Source organism: Balaenoptera musculus, chromosome 4 (genome assembly GCF_009873245.2).
Source record: "Balaenoptera musculus isolate JJ_BM4_2016_0621 chromosome 4, mBalMus1.pri.v3, whole genome shotgun sequence".
In the NCBI taxonomy this organism is placed as follows: domain Eukaryota; kingdom Metazoa; phylum Chordata; class Mammalia; order Artiodactyla; family Balaenopteridae; genus Balaenoptera; species Balaenoptera musculus.
Genome location: NC_045788.1, coordinates 53,094,162 through 53,115,828, shown reverse-complemented (window position 1 = coordinate 53,115,828; position 21,667 = coordinate 53,094,162). Strand labels below are relative to the sequence as shown.

Genomic DNA, 21,667 nt, shown 5'->3' with positions numbered 1-21,667 from the left:
TATTCTTCAAATTAAAGTGCTTATGTTTATTAAAAACTTGTAAAATCAGAATAATCTCCCATATTTACTGTTATCCTTTCTAAAAAAATAGTATATTAGTAATGACGAAGAGTTCAAAATTCAAAGATTGTTAGAACTTTCTTAGTTCTTTTTTTTCAAGTTCACTGAAGAGCTTTCCATCATAGACCTTATTATGAAAACCACAATGTATTAAAACACGAAAGTCAATGCTGCTTCCTCCCACCCTTGTGGCAGATATCACTAATCAATCCTTTCAAACTCCTTCTCAAAACAGTATTCTAGAGTTAAGATGGGGTTGGCATAAGCATCCAGATATATAAAATATTAAGTATTTTAGTATTAAAAAGCTATTAATAATTTAAATAATATTTAGTTATTTAAAATATTTAATTACTAGAACAGCAGAAGAACTAATCAGTTAAAATAGACTCCCAACCGATCAGAAAGGACACCAGCAAGTGTGCTAAACTAGTATATCCCTGGGCTTCCCTGGTGGCGCAGTGGTTGAGAATCTGCCTGCCAATGCAGCGGACACGGGTTCGAGCCCTGGTCTGGGAAGATCCCACATGCCGCGGAGTGACTAGGCCCGAGAGCCACAGTTGCTGAGCCTGCGCGTCTGGAGCCTGTGCTCCGCAACAAGAGAGGCCGCGATAGTGAGAGGCCCGCGCACCGCGATGAAGAGTGGCCCCCGCTTGCCGCAACTAGAGAAAGCTCTCGCACAGAAACGAAGACCCAACACAGCCATAAATAAATAAATAAATAAAAATACAAAAATAAACAGGAGCTGTTGTTTTAAAAAAAAACAAAAAACAAACAAACAAACAAAAAAACTAGTATATCCCAACTGAATTCAGCATTAAGCATGAGACACACAATCCATTCTGCTGTCTTCAGTGTAAAAGGTCAGAGAAAGGGATGGCTTGTCAATTTTATCACTTTTTATTACTGTAATATAAACACATGCTGAAAAAATATTTGCTACAATGATGTACTAAATGCAATGCTTAATGGCACAGTGAATAATTTATTTTATTTTATTTGTGTACAGTGACCATGTTTTGAAAGCAGAAAAAACAAAGATAAGCCAGAGTAGTCACTTGTCTTGGCATATAGTAATCATTTTTAACAACTTGTGAAATGTTTTATAATCTAACATATAAAGCACATTCATCTAAAGAAGAGAAAATTAAGTTAAAAAGTACTGTAATATAGAAATTTAACCAAAGTGAAGCAAAGTTCTGTCAGGATTACATTTCCATATTTACGTCAGTAATCTCCAAAGTCAACAAGCAAAATAATGCAAACGTGGGATAAGAATGTATACTAGATTAAGAAAACAAATTGTTGGGAAGAAAAAAATACACTCTTTAAGGATTTTCTAGGTAATTTAGAAAAAAAAAAGATATGCATTAGAGATGTGGGTTGAAGCGTGTGCCTAGGTCTAGGCAAAGTGGAAAAAATTCAGAAGTAGATCAGGGCAAGAGGTGGGTAACGGCAAGAGAGAGATAAGGGCAAGAGGAGGTTCACAGGGAACCCCAGCTGTTGGAAAACTGGAAATTGAATACAGAACCTTAGAGGGAGAGAGACAGAGAGGGAGGGAGGAAGAGAGAGAGAGAGAGGGAGAGAGAGAGAGGGAGGGAGGAAGAAAGAGAGAGAGAGGGAGAGATCACATGCATGCACATGTGTATTATAAAAAGGGTTAAATTGGCCAGGGCTGTTATGATAAAAAGGAGAAAGAAAATCAGTACTTAACCATTTATGTCCTCTGTGCTAGACATTTTACCATGGAGATTACATCAGTTGTTTTCAGTCAATCTTCAGAACATTCATATTTCTCGATATTTCTGCCCACTATACAGATGAGGAAACGGAGTCTAGAATATTTAGGTAACTTGCTAGTTTTCATAGCAGGATGGCACCATGCAGTTGTGTAACTGCTTACCTAATAGCAAGTTTCCCCTGTTAGACTGCCAGCTACATGTGGGCAGCGTCCAAAGCTTTCTTATGGATCATTTTGCTCCTGTGATTGGCATAAAAAAGGGCACTCAGTATATACTTGCTAAATGTTGAGTGTTTCTTGCTACATTAGTGACAGCCAGCAGGCTAAATTCTGTATCAGTCAGTTTATCTTTCAGTATCAAATTAAAATACAAGGAAAAACAGATTAATAATCAGAGGGTACTTTATTTAATAAATGATACTCAACTTATTAAGGTAAGGATATTGAAGGAGTTGCAAATTAATTCAAGAGAATTCTTCCTGGAGACCATGAAATTAATATGATAGAATTCTGCTTCCTTTAAAATCAACTATATTAATGTATTGAAATAGTGCATAAACCTAAGGATCAACTTTTGCACAGATCTCTCTAGTTCTGAAAAGACTGAATTTGCAGCGTCCAATGAAATGAGGTAAATCTTACTTGTAAACTGTATACTGGCATTTTATGAAAATTAAACTATATATTAAATCTGTTAAGAAAGTTATGTTATCAAAACATTGTAAGTGGTATGCTTTAACGTATATTAAAACTAAAAATTCTGACCTAGAATTTTCTGTCAAACAACAATTATGGTGATTCAGAATCTTTAGAAATAACTTTAGTCAAATTAGAAATCTGTAGTCAAACACTTTCTCCCTCAAAATGCTGTATTTCTTCTAATGAAGAGGGAGAAAAATAGTCCATTGTACTTTAACTATTTAGGTGAATTCAACTATCTTTGTTGTAAATTTTTATTTCATAAAATAGGCTTTTATTCTTTCCCAGGAATAAGATGTAACCTCCCTAACAAATATCTCACCATGGACACTATGTTGTGATAGATCACTTTTTTATTTGTAAATGCTTCTCTCTATGAAATTTTAAATCCAGGAAAAATATATACCTTAAATATGTGGAAACTAATCCCATGGACTATCTTGAAAAAAAAAAAAACAGTAGCCGGCTATGAAATTATTTTGCTAACTCAGTTAGTTACTGCACAGAGCTTGTGAAATAAGAAACAGAAGGTCATATTAAACCAAGGGATTTTATCTAGATTTTTTTTAAGTGAATCACTTACATACAACTTTGTTCAAAGCCATTCATCTCACATTTGTGCACTGTTGACCAAAAGATGGATTCCACAAAAGAGGGGAGACAAATAAAATGCAAAATCCTTTTCAGCATTGAAAAACTGCTGGAAGCTCACATTTTTTATTTGTGAGAGAGCAGCCTCACCTTCATACCCAGACAATAATACAATTTCATTCTATTCCTTTAGCTTTCCGATATTTTTATCTGTAACAGGAAGCATTCAGAGCTAAATACATATAGCTTTGCCTTCTGCCATAGCACTGATCATTTTGCCTTTGTTTGAGAATATAAAAAAATAAAAGAGGAAGACAAAGTCTTCCTAGCCGTGAGAAAATAGACATCTGATTACAAGTTATCCAAGGATTCCATGCAGCGATTATTTTCTCTTTAAGACTTTTTGACAAAATATTTGATGCAGTGTTCAGATTTCATGTGTTAAACTATGTCATGATATTTCACAAAACAGACAAGCAATGCTCTTCAGGCCCAACTTGACATGACTTGCCATTCTGCATTCAAAAATAAAATATTTCATTTATTTGAGCTTTCAGTTTTAAATAAAAAATATGGTCAGGGAATTATATTTATTTTATTATATATTCATACTTAAGGCATTTTCCTCCCTAATGATTAATATTTGTCATGTTAAATAGAAGACAGGAAGATTGTATTGACAATGTGGTAAAAATTTGTACTCCAAATTTTATGATATATAGTTCTGATATTTTCTTAATTTCTCCCATTTAAATGCATCTACTTTATACCAACTACTAATAACAACAATAGCTAACATTTATTGAGTGCTTCTAAGTTCCAGGCCCTTGACATGGTTTCTATCATTTCTTCCTCACAACAATCATTTGAGGTACTATTACTATTCCCCTTATACAGATAAGGACTTTTGAGGCTTAGAGAATTGAAGCAACCAATCCACAGATGTGCAACTGATGAGGAAGGTTGCCAGTCTGGGCTCTTGAACTATGCTTTCTGAGGAATGGGATAGTGAGAAGTGTGTTGGTAACAATATTTCATGCGCAGCTAATGAGCTGTTGAAAATGTTTCTTCATAAAACTGCATCACTTGGTTTGTCTTCCCGATACAAAATAATGCTTAACAGAAAGAAAACTTCAAAATTTATAAATGTATTGGAATAAAAACAAATCCCTTATTCAAAGTAAGAACATGGTAGACCCAATCTGACCAACCTATATTAAATACTAATTGTTCCCTTTGCTTTTCTGTACCTGCACGGGTTTCACAAAGGACAAAAGAAATAACTGAAAAAAAAAAAAAAAAAAAAGAAAGGAATTACATAAAGCCATATATTCTACTTATAAAACTTATAAAGCACAGGAATTACATAAAGCCATATATTCTACTTATAAAACTGACTAGACATTGCCAGCACTATCAATGTCTTTAACATTATGATGAAATTATAGTTGATATTTCCCTTTAATAAAAATATAAATCACTGTTTACTCCCTGAAGCTAACCTCACTCATGCTAAATTATTTATGTATCCATTTTAATATGTATTTTGCGTCTGACAGGACAACTCTCCTTAGGACCATTTTACTGACCCACCTGTCATTATGATGGGGTAAACAATGTCACCTTTCCAGTGCACAATGAATTACAAAAAGTTGCAAAGTACGCCATCCATCATGCTGGCACTAAGTAGGTTTTCGAAGCAGATCTCAGATATCACAAATGCTGTTTAGACTGTTAGCAGAAAGCAAAAATTGGAAGCTTATACAAAATGGTCATATGATGAATGGACATGACGGCTCTTCAAAGAAAAAGGGCATGGCTCTTCTACAAATAACCTTGTCAAAAGCAAAAGTAGTGGGGAGCTTTGCTGGCAGTCAGACTAGTATAATTTAAGAACTTGTTAATGGCGCTGCCTGATAGAAATTCATGCAAACACAATGTACTCAAAATCAAAAAGTAGGTATGCCTGAATCATCAGCAGCAACCTCTCAAGCTTGATTTGAATTGGGAAATAGTCTGAAGAGACACAGAAAATTCACCAGTGTCCTATTAATTAGAATATGTGAGTTTCAGTAATACACCTATCTAAAACATGTATATAAAATATATGCAAGTATTCTATATGCATATAAAATAGTCACCAAGAAATTGCTTTGCTTTTGAAAATTATAATCCTAATATAGTAAAAGTTTAAAAAGTCAATATCACATTATGTCCTTTATTTATATAAATACTTAAATTATTATGTACTTAGTGTAATAGATTTGAATTATTAACATAATTCTAAAAATACTTATTGCCAGTGTTGTCATCTAATTTGCACGGTTAATTTCTTAAATTATGTTCTTCAAATACAAAGTGTTTGTTTTATCCATAATTGCATTTTAGTTCCTTTAACATTATTCCCTTCTATCTAGGCCTAATATTTCAAACATGGAATACACTTCTACATCTATAGCTAACTTTATTTCTCCCTTTTAATAGCTATATTATTTAAAATCTTTTTCAGCACTTCTTTATTAAAAATGGTATTTTTTTAATTCAAGTATAGTTGATTTATAATATTGGTTTCAGGTATGCAACATAGTGATTCAATATTTTTATAGATTATACTCCATTTAAAGTTATTATAAAATATTGGCTATATTCCCTGTGCTGTACAATATATCTTTGTAGCTTATTTACTTTATATATAGTAATTTGTATTCCTTTATCTCCTATCTTGCCCTTCGCCTTCCCTCTCCTCACTGGTAACCACTAGTTTGTTGTCTATATCTGTGAGTCTCTTTGTATTTTGTTATATTCATTCACTTTATTTTTTAGATTCCACACATAAGTGATAAAATAGAGTATTTGCCTTTCTCTGTCTGACATTTCACTAAGCATAATACCCTCCAGGTCCATCCATGTTGTTTCAAATGGCAAAATTTCATTTTTTATGGCTGGGTAATATTCCATTGTGTGTGGGTGTCTGTGTGTAAAAAATTACACTGCTATGAACATTGAGGTGGGTGTATTTTTTTGAGTTAGTGTTTTTGTTTTCTTCGAATATATACGCAGAAGTGGAATTGCTCAGTCATGTGGTAGTTCTGTTTTTAGTTTTTTGAGGAACCTCCATACTGTTTTCCATAGTGGCTGCACCAATTTACATTCCTACCAAGATAATACTAGAGTTCCATGACTTATGACTTGGCAGACACTTAACTACTTCCATGATTCTATAGCAGACCTTGGTTTTCTTTTATATGAAACAAAGAGAAAATTTAAACACTTATAACTGATAAGATAAATGTGTGAAAATCCCTCAGAGATATGGTTACATAGGAATATAAAAAAAAAAAATCCAATGTGCCCAGGCGATTATTAAACAGGTACACACTGAGGCAACTGAGACACAAGCTATAGTTCCACGGCTTTTCCATATCACCTCAGTCGGGGAATAATGAATGCTTGCCAGAGGAAATTGGAAAGAAAATAGATGGGGGTGATTCCAAGGATCCACTCAAGCTTCTGGGGTTTTGTTGTTGTTCTGTGTTTTGGACATGTTTTTGTTTAAGGAAGGAGATAACTGTGCTGTACTTGAATCAACCAGGATAAAGAGGAGCCTGGAAATGTGTGGGGCTTATGCAGGGTTGGGAGGCTAAAATACGTGGGGTAACTTTAGAATCTCGACTTGAGACCAAAGTTTCTGAACCGAAGAAAGAATGCTGGCAGTCTCCCTCTATTTCTATTAGTATGCAGGTACTTTTCCATTATTGCCTATGAGACATAGTGTATATTCACCAAGTCAAATCATGAGTCTTCCACTAGAAATATTACAGACATTTAATATTATATTAACTTTTAATTAATAAAAAGACTTTCAAGGTGGTGCTGGTTATATGCGGTTCTGCTAAATATCAGAGAATGTTACAACACAGAACAAGAACAATGCCAAAGCACTGGTTAGCTGTTTCTCCTCATGCCGCACCCGAAAAAAAATTTTTAAAAATTGGGAACAAGCAGGTATTTCTGCAACGTAACTTTAAGTGATTTAAATTAATCATCTTAATCAGAGTTAATAATAAGTTGGATTCTTAAAAATCTGTGCCAATAATCAACAATCAGAAACAGCATTTCATTCATATAAAATCTATAGAAGAAATCAATAGTTTTATAAAAAAAACTGAATGTGTTTATTCAAATGAGACTTTTCCATGGAGATGGCAAAGTTACCTATATAAAGGAAACTAGTGACCAATTAAATGCTATGGTATCTGACTGCTCTCTTGTCCTTACCTTCCAGGCTAAGCTCTATCCTCCAAGATTTACATATATTAATTAATTTTATACTCATAACAAGCTTATGAAGCTGGAACTATCATTATCCCCATTACAGAGATGAGAGAACTCAGCCCTATACGCTTAATTAACAGTGGTAATTGGGGAGCTGAGATTTGAAACTAGTCCACGTGGCTCTAGAAGCTGTGCACTTAACCACAATGCCAAAAAACCACCACGTCAAAAAACCAGCTAACCCAGAAAGACTAAAGCAATAATTCACACCTGGTCCCTTGTTTATATTTTCCATCAGAAAGCAGACACACTGTATGTCAAATCTTAAATGTGTGAATAATCACATCAATTTTCCACTTCATTTCTTGTGCGCATACACAATTTCAAAACACAACCGCCTCCGTTTCTATTCTTTCTGTCCACATTGATCTATTAACGTTTGCCTCTTCAGAACCAAAGAACGAAATGAACTCACGGTGTGAGGATTAAGCAAAATGTGAACGACTCGGTCACACACTCAACACGTTTAAATTAAATTCCTCTAACATGTTTTCGCTTTCAAAATATGACAAGAAAAGGGGCAGGCAGTTCAAATCTTCCTTCCCCTTTCCTGGCATCTCCACACTGAGCACATTTAATGGTTATTTTGGTATGTTGCTTCTTGCCAGTTAGTTCAATTTAGATGACAGCTGTTGTTTTCTAATTTCATTCCACTGTAAATGACAGAGACAAATGGTCATATTACCTTGAGAGTTCCGCTGGCAGAATAGGCTGCATATGAGTAGAGCAGATCTTGGCTGCTGTGTTGTCTGGTTTCTTCGCTGCAAGGCTGGCCATTAGGATGAAAGCACTGGTCACTGCTGCTCAGAGTCACTGAGCTGGGAGAAGTGCCTGGCAGGTTCAGCAGCACAGAGTAGTTTACAAACTGTACGTCTTCCAGGCCCAAAGAAGTCCACTGGGTTTTAATCTTCTTTGAAATTTCTATGTCATTTTCACTTTTGTACAGTTGTACCAAATTTCTGAAAGAAATTTAAAAGGCATATTCTAAAAAAAAAAAAAAGGAAATCTTTGTTCTTTCAAGTTATGGTTGTTCAGCATACGAACCATTATTAATAGACGTGGGATGTGAAAGATGCATGAGACGGGACACTACACAAGAAATTCACAATTTGGTAGAGGTGATGAGCTTTACAGAAATTATACAAAATCAGAGCAGAATGAATTAAACTCAAATTAAGAACTAATCAAGGACCATGGGACTACAGAGAAGAGAATAATTAATACCAACTAGCTCTTTTCTTACTTCTGATCCTTCTATTGACAACAACATAATCTATTTAAAAATCGGCTCCGAAACTAGGAGTCATGTTGATTGAGACACTTCTGCACTATAGTTAATATGATTACATATAAAGCTATGTGATTAATACACAGCTATTGGTATTTGAAAAATGATTCAGAGGGAACTCTTCTGATACAAATTACATGCCAGATTACATGATGCTATGAACATAATGATATGCAATAAAATCAGTATATTGTGGTAAAACCAACCACAGATTGTCAAACCAGTATGAAGTTAATTTTTGTGTGTGCTTGCTGTCTAGTCTATATATTTATTCCTATACTTGTTCCATAACCCATAATGACACTATTTTTGCTTAGGACATCCTAGAAACCAGACAAGCTCTGTTTAAAACATGCATAGAACCTAGAAAAGCATGAGATATGGGAAATTAAAAAATAAAAATCTAATAAAGTTTTGCTTTGTTTTGGGCTAGAATGCAAAGGAACCAGCTCTTTTTTTGGCAAAAATTTATCTTCCTATAAGCATTGTATTGCTATCCAAACTAATACCTAAGTGGATATTTTACTATAGTTGTCATTTTTGCCCATCAAATTATTTTTGTCACACATACTTATTTTAGGACCCTGTTTATTCAAGAACCCTCAAATGAAACATATTTGAAAAAAGAATAAGAAACAGCCACAATGGAAAAAAAAATACATAAGATGGTATAGGAAAGCATTACTGGAGAAAAAAGGTCTGTTGACATAGCTTAAAAGTTGGTGTATACAGGAAGGTACGATGACAATTTACCAGTTGTTTTCTATCTTTTTAAGGTTATTTCTATTCTTTTTTAAAAAAATATCTAATTTGACCAATGATCAGTGTCATGTAAATTTTATGGGAAAACTTATGGGAAGAATTCTACTTTTTATTCGGAATAATACTGGTCAGCCTTGTATTTTTTTTTTTCTTATTTTGGTGGGGAGGCTTTTTGAGGTATAATTGACAAATGAAATTGTATATATTTAAAGTGTATAACATGATGATTTGATATACATGTATGTTGTGAAGTGATTATCACAATCAAATTAACACATCCATCAACTCACCTTTGTTACTTAGTTGTGTGTGTGTGTATGTTGAGAGCACTTAAGATCTACTCTCTTGGCAAAATTCAAGAATACAATACAGTATTGTTAACTATAGTCACCATGCTATACGTTAGATTCTCAGAACTTATTCATCTTATAACTGAAGGCTTCTATTCCTTGACCAACATCTCCCCATTTCCCTCAACTCCCAGTCCCTGACAACTATGATTCTACCCTGTTTCCAATAGTTTGACTTTTTTCTTTTAAGATTCAACATATAAGTGATATGATGCAGTCTCTGGCTTTCTTGGTCTTGCTTATCGCACTTATTGCAGTGTTCTCTGAATTCATCTACATTGTCGCAAATGGCATGATCTTTTTTAAGGCCGAATAATATTCCATTGTATATACACACCACTTTTCTTTATCCATTCATCTGTCCACGAACACTTAGGTTGTTTTCATACTTTGGCTATTGTGAATAATGCTGCAATAAACGTGGAAGTGCAGATATCTCTTTTAGATACTGATTTCATTCTCTTTGGATATATACACAGAAGTAGTACAGCTGAATTGTGGTAGTTCTAGATTTAATTTTTTGAGGAACCTCTATACTGTTTTCCATAATGGCTCTACCAATTTACATTCCCACCAACAGTGTACAATTTCACCTTTTCTTCACACCCTCACCAGCATTTGCTACCTAGTCTTTTTGACAGACCTCCTAACAGGTGTGAGGTGATATTTCATTGTGGTTTTGCTTTGTATTCCTTGATGATGTTGAGAACCTTTCACGTATCTATTGGTTATCTGTATATCTTCTTTGGAGAAATATTAAGGTCCTTTGCCCAGTTTTTAACTGGATTGGTTTTTTTTTTTGGCTATCAAATTGTGAGTTTCTTATATATTTTAGATATTATCACCTTATTAGCTATATGTTGGGTATTTTCTCCTATTCCATAGGTTGTCTTTTTATTTTGTTAATCATTTCCTTTGCTGCGCATAAGCTTTTTAGTTTGATGTAGTCCAACGTGTATATTTTTGCTTTGTGCCTGTGCTCGTTGTCTTATCCAAAAAACAAATAAAAAATTGCCAAGACCAATGTCAAGAAGTATTCCTTTTTAGGAGTATTGCAGTTTCGGGTCTTACATTTAAGTCCTTAATCCATTTCAAATTAATATTTATTATGGTGTAAGATAGGGGTTTCTTTTGCATGTGTATATTCAGTTTTCCTGATACAATTTATTAAAGACACTATTCTTTCCCCATTGTGTTCTTGCCTCCTTGGCCAAAAATTAATTGACCATATATATTGGGTTTATTTCTGGGCTCTCTATTCTGTTCCATTGACTGATTTTCTATGATTAATTTGTTTCATTGATCATTTTTGATCAAACAGATCATTGATGTGTTTTGATGACAAAATAATCTTTTGATCACTATAGCTTTGTAATATAGTTTGAAATCAACAAGTGTGATGTGTCCAGCTTTGTTCTTTTTTCTCAAGATTGCATTGGCTATTCAATGTCTTTTGTGGTTCCACATAAATTTTAGAAATGCCACTGGAATTTTGATAGGGATTACATTGAATCTGCAGATTGCTTTGGGTAGTGTGGACATTTTAACAATATTAATTCTTCAAATAAGAATATGAGATATCTTTCCATTGATTTGTATCTTAATTTTTTTCATCAGTCTTAAAGTTTTCAGTGTACAGGTCTTTCACCTCCTTGGTTAAATTTATTCCGAAGGATTTTATCCTTTATTCTAGGCTTCCAATTTGTTGGCTGATATTTGTTCATAGTAGTCTCTTAAGTTCCTTTGTATTTCTGTGGTGGCAGTTGTAATGTCTCCTCCTTTATCTCAGATTTTATTTGAGTCTTCTTTTTTCTTAGTCTAGCTAAAGGTTTGTTGATGTTGTTTATCTTTTCAAAAATATAGCTCAGTTTCATTGATCTTTTCCATTGTTTTGCTCGTCTCTATTTCATTGATTTCTGTTATTTCCTGATCTTTGTTATTCCCATCTTTCTGCTAACTTTGGGCTTAGTTTGTTCTCTTTCTACTTTCTTCAGGCGTAAAGTTAGATTGCACATTTGAGATCTTTCTTTTTTCTTAAAGTATTTATCTCTATAAACTTCTTTTTAAAACTGCCTTTGCTGCATCCCATAAGTATTCATATGTTCTGTTCCATTTTTTCTCAAGATGTATTTTTATTTCTCTTTTGATTTCTTCCATGACACACTGGTTACTCAGGAGTATGTTGTTTAATTTCCATGTTTAAAATTTTTCCAGCTTTCTTCCTATTACTGAGCTCTAGTTTTATACCACTGTGGTCAGAAAAGATATTTGATACGATTTCATACTTCTTAAATTTGCTAAGTCTTGTTTTGTGACCTAAATTATGATCCATCCTGGAGATGTTCTATGTGTGCTTGAAAAGAAGGTGTATTCTGTTGTTGTTGGGTAGAATATCTTGTATATGTCTGTTAGGTTCATTTGGTCTAAAGTGTAGTTCATATTCAATATTTCTTTACTGATTTTCTGTCTGGATGATATATCCATTGTTTAAAGTTGGGTATTGGAGTCCCCAACTATTATTATATTGTTCAGATCTGTTAATGTTTGCTTAATATAGGTGTCAGTGCTCAGTACCTATACATTTACAATTGTTACATACTCTTAATGAATCAATCCCTTTGTAATTACATAATGACGTTCTTTGTGTCTTTACAGTGTTTGAAGTAAGTCTATTTTGTCTGATATAAGATTGTAGGGGTCCTCAGTGGCCAAGGTTGTGGCTGTACACAGTAGCAGTGAGGGCTGTTTGGTAGCAAAGGCTGCTGGGGACTCCCTGTCTCTTTTTCTCCCATGTAGGATGTTTTGGCTGAAGGGATCCCTCCTGGTGCCTGGTTGGCTTGCAGGGCTATTACAGTGAGGGTGACATGGGTGTCTGATGAATGGACACCCATAGAGCAATCACAAAGCCAGGGTCTGGAGTACAGGTGCTTGTAGAGTGATAGCAGCTCCCAGGATCCAGGATACTCGTCAGCCTACAGTGGCAGTGACTCTATTGCCTAAGTCACAAGAACACATGGAATGGCAGCTATATCCAGGTCTAAAGTGCAGGTATAGCAGAGTAGCCATGGCTCTGAGTTCTGGGGAATGTGCACGGTTGTGGGGGGGGTGGCAGCCCTGGTTCTGGGGACTCTGCAACAGCAATTCCTTTGGGTGTGGAGAGGGATAGCAGCACCTCCCTCTCCTGGGAGTCTGCAGCAGTGATGGCTTTTGGTTACCTCAGTGGTGAAAGCTGCTGGTATCCTCTAAGCATCAGGTCGCTGAAGTCCATGCCAGAACGTTTTGGGGCCTCCCACCATGAAAGCTGTGGGGAGTTTGTGGCTGTCGGGGTGTTACAGTCCTGAGTGACAAGATTGTTAGGATCTTCCACAGAGCCAACCACTGGGGACCATGGTGGCATCCTCTGCATGGTTGATACCAATAGCCTCCACCCTTCTTGGTCCCTAGCCATCTTTGGATGTCCCATCTAAACTGATCTCCCCCACAATCCTTTCTCCTTTTTTTTTTTTTTTTTGATCCAGGGTGTTGCCATAGCCCTCCCAGACCTATTTTAGTGCCTGGGTATCTATTTTTTTTTTTTTTGGTTGTGGGGGAGGAGTGGTGAATACAGGCTAGTATTTCCTACTCCCTCATCTTGCTTCTTCCCTGTTCTTTCATTGCTGTATCTGATCTCTGCCTCTGCAACTCTCTTTCTTTGTTCCTAACTGCAGTTCTTTCTGCTGTATTTTGGACAGGGCAAGTAAACTAATTGAATTGAAACTTAACTCAGTTTGATGAAAAAGCCATTTGGAAATTAATAATCAATAATGTCCTTTTGTAATATGTATAAAGTGGAGTTGCAGAATACACACTTTTTATTCATGCAAATTTGACTATGTACAGTCAACATTAACAGAAAAAGAGAAGAGAAATTTTAATACTACTTTAGACTTTTTTTTTTTTTTTTGCTCCTCTACCCAGTCAATTGATGACCATAAGTCTACCAATTAGTAGGCAAGATGTTTACTCTGCCATTTCTTTTGCTACTCTCAGGTTCAAAGTGCTTTACAGTGTAAGCAACACAAAAAAACGTTTCAAGATGTTTATGTTATACAATATGGCCTTGAAAGGTAAATAAAATACTACTTTAGGGACTCAACTGAAGAATTAGTAATTTGTCTCAATGCTGGAGAATTTCTAAATATTATTCACTATTAAGCTAAAATTACTGAGTAAAGGATATTTGTATTCTCTATTTCACTTTCAATTTAAAGGATATATACTTTTTGTATTATAATTTCATTTTTAAATGTTATGAAAAGATTGAATATATAATATATAACATATATAACTTATGAAGAATAATGAAAGAATGACCCAGCCTATGAAGTATAACATCTCCAATATTACTGAGGCCCTCTAGATAGTCTTTATTTCATCAGTTACCCTGGCCCCCAGGGTAATCACCAATCTTTTTTCTCTTTTTGTGGCTTCCTTTGTCTTCTTTTTATAGGTTTAATATGTATGTATCTATAAGTCCTTAACAGTTCATTCCTTAGGCTTTGAGTTTCTACCTTTATATAGTTGGTATCTTCTATATATTCTTTTTTTACATATATTGACATATGACATTACGTAAGTTTAAAGTGTACAACATGATGATTTGATACACTTATATATTACAAAATGATTACCACCATAGTATTAGCTAACACCTTCAGCACATCACATAGCTATCATTTATTTTTTGTGGTGAGAACATTTAAGATCTACTCTCTGGGCTTCCCTGGTGGCGCAGTGGTTGAGAATCTGCCGGCCAATGCAGGGGACATGGGTTCGAGCCCTGGTCTGGGAAGATCCCACATGCCGCGGAGCAACTAGGCCCGTGAGCCACAACTACTGAGCCTGCGCGTCTGGAGCCTGTGCTCCGCAACAAGAGAGGCCACGGTAGTGAGAGGCCCGCGCACCGCGATGAAGAGTGGCCCCCACTTACCACAACTAGAGAAAGCCCTCGCACAGAAACAAAGACCCAACACAGCCAAAAATTAATTAATTAATTAACTTAAAAAACAAAAAAAAAGATCTACTCTCTTAGCAACTTACAATATGATGATTATTGTAAATATACGTATATTCTTTTGTGATTTGATTTTCACTCAGTATTAAATTTCTGAGATTCCTCCAGGTTTATTATCAGTTTCCTGAGACAAGTATTTTAAAGTTGTTTTGTTTTTTCATTATTACAAATAATGCTGCATTGATCATTCTTGTCTATGTTTCCTAATAGATACATGCAAGAATTTCTCTAGGGAAGGACTTACTGGTCCATAGGTTATGTGCTTGTATAACTTTAATCAAAAATGCCAAAATGCTTTTTTAAAAGTTCTGAATACACTGCTGCCAGGTCTGCATGAAACTTATTCTTCCATTCCTCACCAATACCTGGTATTATCTTTATTATTTTATTTTATTTTATTTTATCTTATATTTTTACCAAGGGTAGTGGGTGTAAAATTGTATATCATTATGTAACTCAGAAATACTGTCACTGGGGTTACAGGGTATGCTAAATAGTTTTCCAAAGCTTGTTGTACTACCAGCATTATTTAAGAGGTCCTATTTTTAGAGTATCTAACTTTTGCTATCCAATAAAGGTAAAATTGTATCCAACTATGATTTCAATTTGCAGTTCCATGATTACTAATGAAGATTTTTTCATGTATTATTTAGCCACCCATATTCCCTTTCTATGCAATGACTATCTGTGTCTTTTGCCCAAATTTATGGAAGCTTTTGTGTATTCCTGATAATATTTTTAGGTCAGGTATAGGGTACTGGTACTTATCTTCTCCCAGTTTTTGGCTTCTCTTTCATTTTCAGTGTCTTGTTTTATGGTATTATAAAAGTTTATAATCTTAATGTACATTTTTTAAAGGTTTTTGGTTTCTTGTTTGTTTTTAATAGAATGTACAGTGCCATAAGCTGGCCACAGCATGGTGTCATTTGCTCCAGAGAGCCTTTGTGTACATGTTTTTTTAAATACAGTGTAATGGTTTGCACATTTTCCTGATGTGCTTAAGAAATTCCTCTCAGGGACTTCCCTGGTGGCACAGTGGTTAAGAATCTGCCTGCCAATGCAGGGGACACAGGTTCGAGCCCCGGTCCAGGAAGATCCCACATGCCGCGGAGCAACTAAACCCATGCGTCACAACTACTGAGCCTGCGCTCTAGAGCCCACGAGCCACAACTACTGAGCCCATGTGCTACAGCTACGGAAGCCCATGTGCCTAGAGCCTGTGCTTCACAACAAAGAGAAGCCACCACAATCAGAAGCCCACGCACAGCAACGAAGACCCAACACAGCCATAAATTAATTAATTAATTAATTAATTAAAAAGAAAAGAAATTCCTCTCAAACCTGAGGTAATGAAGTCATTCTCATAAAAGTTTTAAAGAATTAAGTTTTTCACATTTCAGTGTTTACTTGGGATATTTGTGTGTGTGTGTGTGTGTGTGTGTGTGTGTGTGTGTGTGTGTGTGGTATGGGGTAGGAATGCATGAAATATTACTTTTTTCCATATGAATAATCATCCTAGTCCCCTTTGTCATATTCTTCACTCATGTGTAGTGACAGTCATATACAAATTTGTACATGTCTGTGAGTCTGACTCAGCTCCTTAGTCAATTCCATTAGTCCTTTTGATCCATCTTCATAGAAATATTCTATTTTAATTATTATTACCTTAAAATATGCCTCCGTATTCAGAAGGGCAAGTCCTCCTACTTGTTCTTCCTCAAGAACATCTTATGTTTTTCTTTTTCTCTTCTATACTAATATTAAAATGAGTGTATGAATTTCCATATCAAGATTATGATTAGAATTACACTGAGACAAGATCAATATCAGGAGAAATATCATCCTTATAATAAAATAACAATAAGCCCTTAATATTATCAAATACCCAGTTAGTGTTAACATAAAAATGTTTTAAAATTAAAATAGTTTCTGCTTATTGATGGTGTACAGGAATACTATTCCATTGTTCTATCAAGTAATCCTGCTAGACTCTAATTATAACATTTTTATCTTTTTCTTAGTTTTCTTCATTAAAAATATGATAAGCAAATAATGAAGCTTTATCACTACCTTTCTAGTCATTTATAGATTGTAATTTTTTGATTACTAAGCAGGCTTAAACCTCCAGAAGATATTTAATAAAATATTTAATAAGTTGTGATAGTTATTTCTAAATATTAGATTAAATATGTTCCTCTCATTTTGATAGGAGCTGTTTTATAATTAGGTATTGAATTTTATCAGAAATTCTGATGCATTTATTAAGACAATAATATTATCCTTTTCTTAATAGGGTGGATTACCTTAATTGAAATTTTTTAGCATTAACTCAAACTTGCATTCCAAAAATTAACTCTACTTAGTAGAATGCACTATGATTTTTAGCTATTATGTGATTTATTTTGAAAACATTTTATTCACAATTATCATGTCTATTTTTATAAGTAAAGCTGGTATGCAACTTTCATGCATGATTTTAATTTGAAGTTACACAAACCTCATAAAATGAGGTAGAGAGTATTTAGTCCCTCGATCTTTTTTTTGGGAGAACTTGAATATAATTATAATTTTTGAAAAATAGATATTATTCTTTTTTTTAACATCTTTATTGGAGTATAATTGCTTTACAATGTTGTGTTAGTTTCTGCTGTATAACAAAGTGAATCAGCTATACATATACATATATCCCCATATCTCTTCCCTCTTGCATCTCCCTCCTACCCTCCCTATCCCACCCCTCTAGGTGGTCACAACACTGAGCTGATCTCCCTGTGCTATGCAGCTGCTTCCCATTAGCTATCTATTTTACATTTGGTAGTGTATATATGTACATGCCACTCTCTCACTTCATCCCAGCTTACCCTTCCCCCTCCCTGTGTCCTCAAGTCCATTCTCTACATCTGCATCTTTATTCCTGTCCTGCCCCTAGGTTCTTCAGAACCTTTATTTTTTTTTTTTAGATTCCATATATATGTGTTAACATACAGTATTTGTTTTTCTCTTTCTGAATAGATATTATTCTTAAACTAAAAATTGTCTGACCTTGATGTTCTTATTATGGGAGAACTGTGAACTGCTGATTCAAAATCTTTAATGCTATACTAATTTTATTAGTTCTTCTTTGAATCATAGCTCTTTCATTGCTCCCTGTGTCACTTGCTATTAATCCTCAAAGTGCTGGGTTTCTGGTTTCATCACTTGCCACAGTACTCTATCCTACGTTTTGATTCCCTTGCCAACTTCTCTTACTATCCTGTCAGCTCAGGATACCAGTGTTTTAAAGGAGGTATATGATAATGTACACAGCCTCTACATGTTTTGTACAGTACCTACCTAAAAATAATACCAAAACCAAAAATGCACTAACTTGAGCACCTAACTCCCTACATGTATTAGACATGATGTCTTTGTAAGTACTGATTACTATTCCCACAGCATCTAATAGGGAAAAATCTGGATAAGCAGCTAAGAATTATGACCCAAATTCCTGCATCTTCCACAGACTTACATTGTAAATATTTGTTCAAAATTTATTGATATATCATTTTACACATTATCTGTACCTTATAGAGATTATCTTATTCAAATCTTGTACACTATGATGGTTGACTGGATTTAAGGGAACATGTATTACAGTAGTCTGAATACCACTCTATCAATATCACAAAAATGCATCCTGAAAGATGTTAACAAAGCTTTGGTATACACATGGTTATAAAAGTACTGGTCTTTAAAAAATGATAGAGAAAACATTTCCTAATAAATATTGCCTAACATTCCAAATAATTAAGATAATAAATGCCTGTTCAAGCTTAATCTTCCTAAGATCAATTTTTAATTCTACTGCCTTTAAAACTGTATTTTAAATTTATCAAATTGTTTATACGAGTCTTGCCCCCTGAACCACCCTTCCAAAAATGTTTTAAAGAAGCTATATGAATTCTATGTTCTGAAATTATGTAACCTTTAAATCTAAATTGTTTTACATAAATCAGTTTTATTGATACAAATGGTTTGGTCAAATGATTCTATCCATTAATTATTCCAAATCCCTTAGAATGTTAAAATGCAGAAATTTTATTGAGAATCTACAGATTTCTGAACTTTTTTCCCCCACAATATTTTGAAATATACAGTGAACAGTTCTGTTATAATTAGGCAGTTTGCTATATTCAAAGAGAAATGTTATTCAGTAATTAACTGCAATACAATTTCAATTTACTAATTTCAGAAAAAGCTGCAAAACTAGGAGTGTGTCACCTAAAATCACACGATATTTGACAAAAATTTCGCTCTGCCTTAATTTTTAGGAGTTTCCATGGGCCAGTAGTTTTGGCAGGAAGCATAATGAACTGTGATGCCTGAGACTTGAATTTGGAAGTAAGTTTGGTATTAGTGTTTCACTGGCTGGTAGAGACTGGAAATGGGAGGATTTTGGCTTTGGTAGACAAAATTCTGTTTATATCAATGTTTCACACCTGCTACTGGATGAGCCACAGAGTAACCCTGGTGTTCGAATTGGAGGAAGCGATGCATGTAGTATTCCTAGTGCAAGGGTGAGTGCCAAGATTCTACTATAAATGAACGGGGAAAGAAAACGTCTAAAGAAACACACTCGCATTACACAGAAAACAAACAGCGCATGTACTAATGTCCACCGAGATTTTCTTATGTGCATATAAAATAACATACACACATACTCATATTGTACCCGTTTGATATTTCTCACATATTAATAAGTCAAAAGTTTCTTTAAGGTTGTTATTTGACTTGGTATTCAATGTAGTAAATTCTGTGAATCATGCACTATAGGTACCTAGTAAATTTCAAGATTACAGCACGAACTGACGTTTTATCTCAATTTTGCTTTAGAAATATTAAGACTAAAATGCATGGTAAAACTGTATCACACATGATAGCAAGAAATTAAGTGGTTAGGAGGGTAAAGGAACATTGTTTCACTTTTCCTCCCAGCCACCCACTAACACCATGCCAAATAAAACATGATTACTTGCTCAACTACTTTTTGCCTTTTAAAAGACCATATTAACAGTAAATCATGTATTTAATGTCTACTCTAGAGACTGAAAACATTGTGCATAATTATTTCACAAAAAGACCCTCATGTAAGTACTGTTACTGTTTTACAGGTAAGAAATTTGAGGGTCAGGCAATGTAACCAAGATGTAAAATGTCCCAGATTTTAAGGAGGTCAGATTTCTCCTACACTACATTGTATTTTAGATTTCCACTATACTACACTGCTATTTAGAAGGAGCAGATAGTCTTCCAAACCCTGATGCTTTCCAAAAGCAATAAAAATGTTGAGGTTTATAAAGCATAGTATTTGGGTAAAATAATTAAAAGTTAGATGGTATGAGGTTGGAAGAAAGAGATCTTTATGCTCATGAGAAAATAAGACTTAGAGAAATCAAAGTATTTTAAGAACACAGTAGTCTAAATTTCAGCGTTTGAGAACCATCTGAACAAGAAAGAAAAAACTGCTTCTTATATACTCCATTTTTTAAAAAAACTAGCACAGAGGTAGATTAGCTGAAAGAGATCTTCCTGTCTCCTTCTCCTTGTGATCAAGGAGAACATGGTACATAGCTGTCTGCTTTGCACGTTATGGAAGGCACACAGACGGGCTTGGTGATCACTAGCTAAATCCCTGGCATAAAGCTGGTAATTAATACTCAATTCATTAATTTGATATTTCTTTTAACTTGATATTACACAAACAGTAAAATAAAAGACTAAAACCCAGGACACACAGAAATGAAATAAAATAAACTGCCAGTACATCTGTTACTAACTGAATTAGAAAAAATAAAAGTCTAGTGGTATATCTCTACATCTTTCATCCTTTGCACACATTTGTACAGGAGATAATTCCATCCCTGGTTAATAATGTGTGCATATTTAGATTGTAAGAAAAAAAATACAGTAGTATCTAATGATGAAGCATTTAAAAATACATTTTAGAAAGAAGAAATGTGAAAAGAAAAAAAAAATGGAGGCTAATAAGCTTTTATAGAATGCACCAGCCCAGCACAAGAATGTTATACTTACTGTTAATAGCGCCTGGCTTTAGAGACTCTTTCTCTGTCTTTTAGGGAAAATAGTTGTCAAAGGTCACTTTCCGATTAAGCACCTAAATTATCTAAACTAAATCTAAAAGTTGATTCACAAAATGGACAAGTTAATCCAATCAGTAAGACATTATAAGTCTTCAGTGTCATCTGCTTGGTTCTCTAATGCAATGACATAAACCTGGATGGTACCAAAACTTACATGGATTCTTTTTTTTTTTTTTTTGACTTAGCATAATGTTTTTTTTTTTTAAACATCTTTATTGAAGTATAATTGCCTTACAATGGTGTGTTAGCTTCTGCTTTATAACAAAGTGAATCAGTTATACATATACAATATGTTCCCATTTCTCTTCCCTCTTGCATCTCCCTCCCTCTCACCCTCCCCATCCCACCCCTCTAGGTGGTCACAAAGCACCGAGCTGATCTCCCTGTGCTATGCAGCTGCTTCCCACTAGCTATCTATTTTACATTTGGTAGTGTATATATGTCCATGACACTCTCTCACCCTGTCACATCTCACCCCTCCCCCTCCCCATATCCTCAAGTCCATTCTCTAGTAGGTCTGTGTCTTTATTCCCGTCTTGCCACTAGGTTCTTCATGGCCTTTTTTTTTTTTTTTTCCCTTAGATTCCGTATATATGTGTTAGCATACTGTATTTGCTTTTCTCTTTCTGACTTACTTCACTCTGTATG

General features: G+C 34.5%; 1 protein-coding gene across 3 annotated transcripts in view; it reads right to left on the bottom strand.

Moving 5' to 3' along the window:
* Positions 1-21,667, bottom strand: part of NAALADL2 (N-acetylated alpha-linked acidic dipeptidase like 2) — a 1,542,421-nt gene that overhangs the window by 645,990 nt on the left and 874,764 nt on the right. For all 3 annotated transcript variants that reach the window (XM_036850518.1, XM_036850517.1, XM_036850516.1), the window contains one exon: positions 8,112-8,385. In XM_036850518.1, the coding sequence (XP_036706413.1) occupies positions 8,112-8,385 (274 nt within the window). The remainder of the gene's footprint in view (positions 1-8,111; positions 8,386-21,667) is intronic.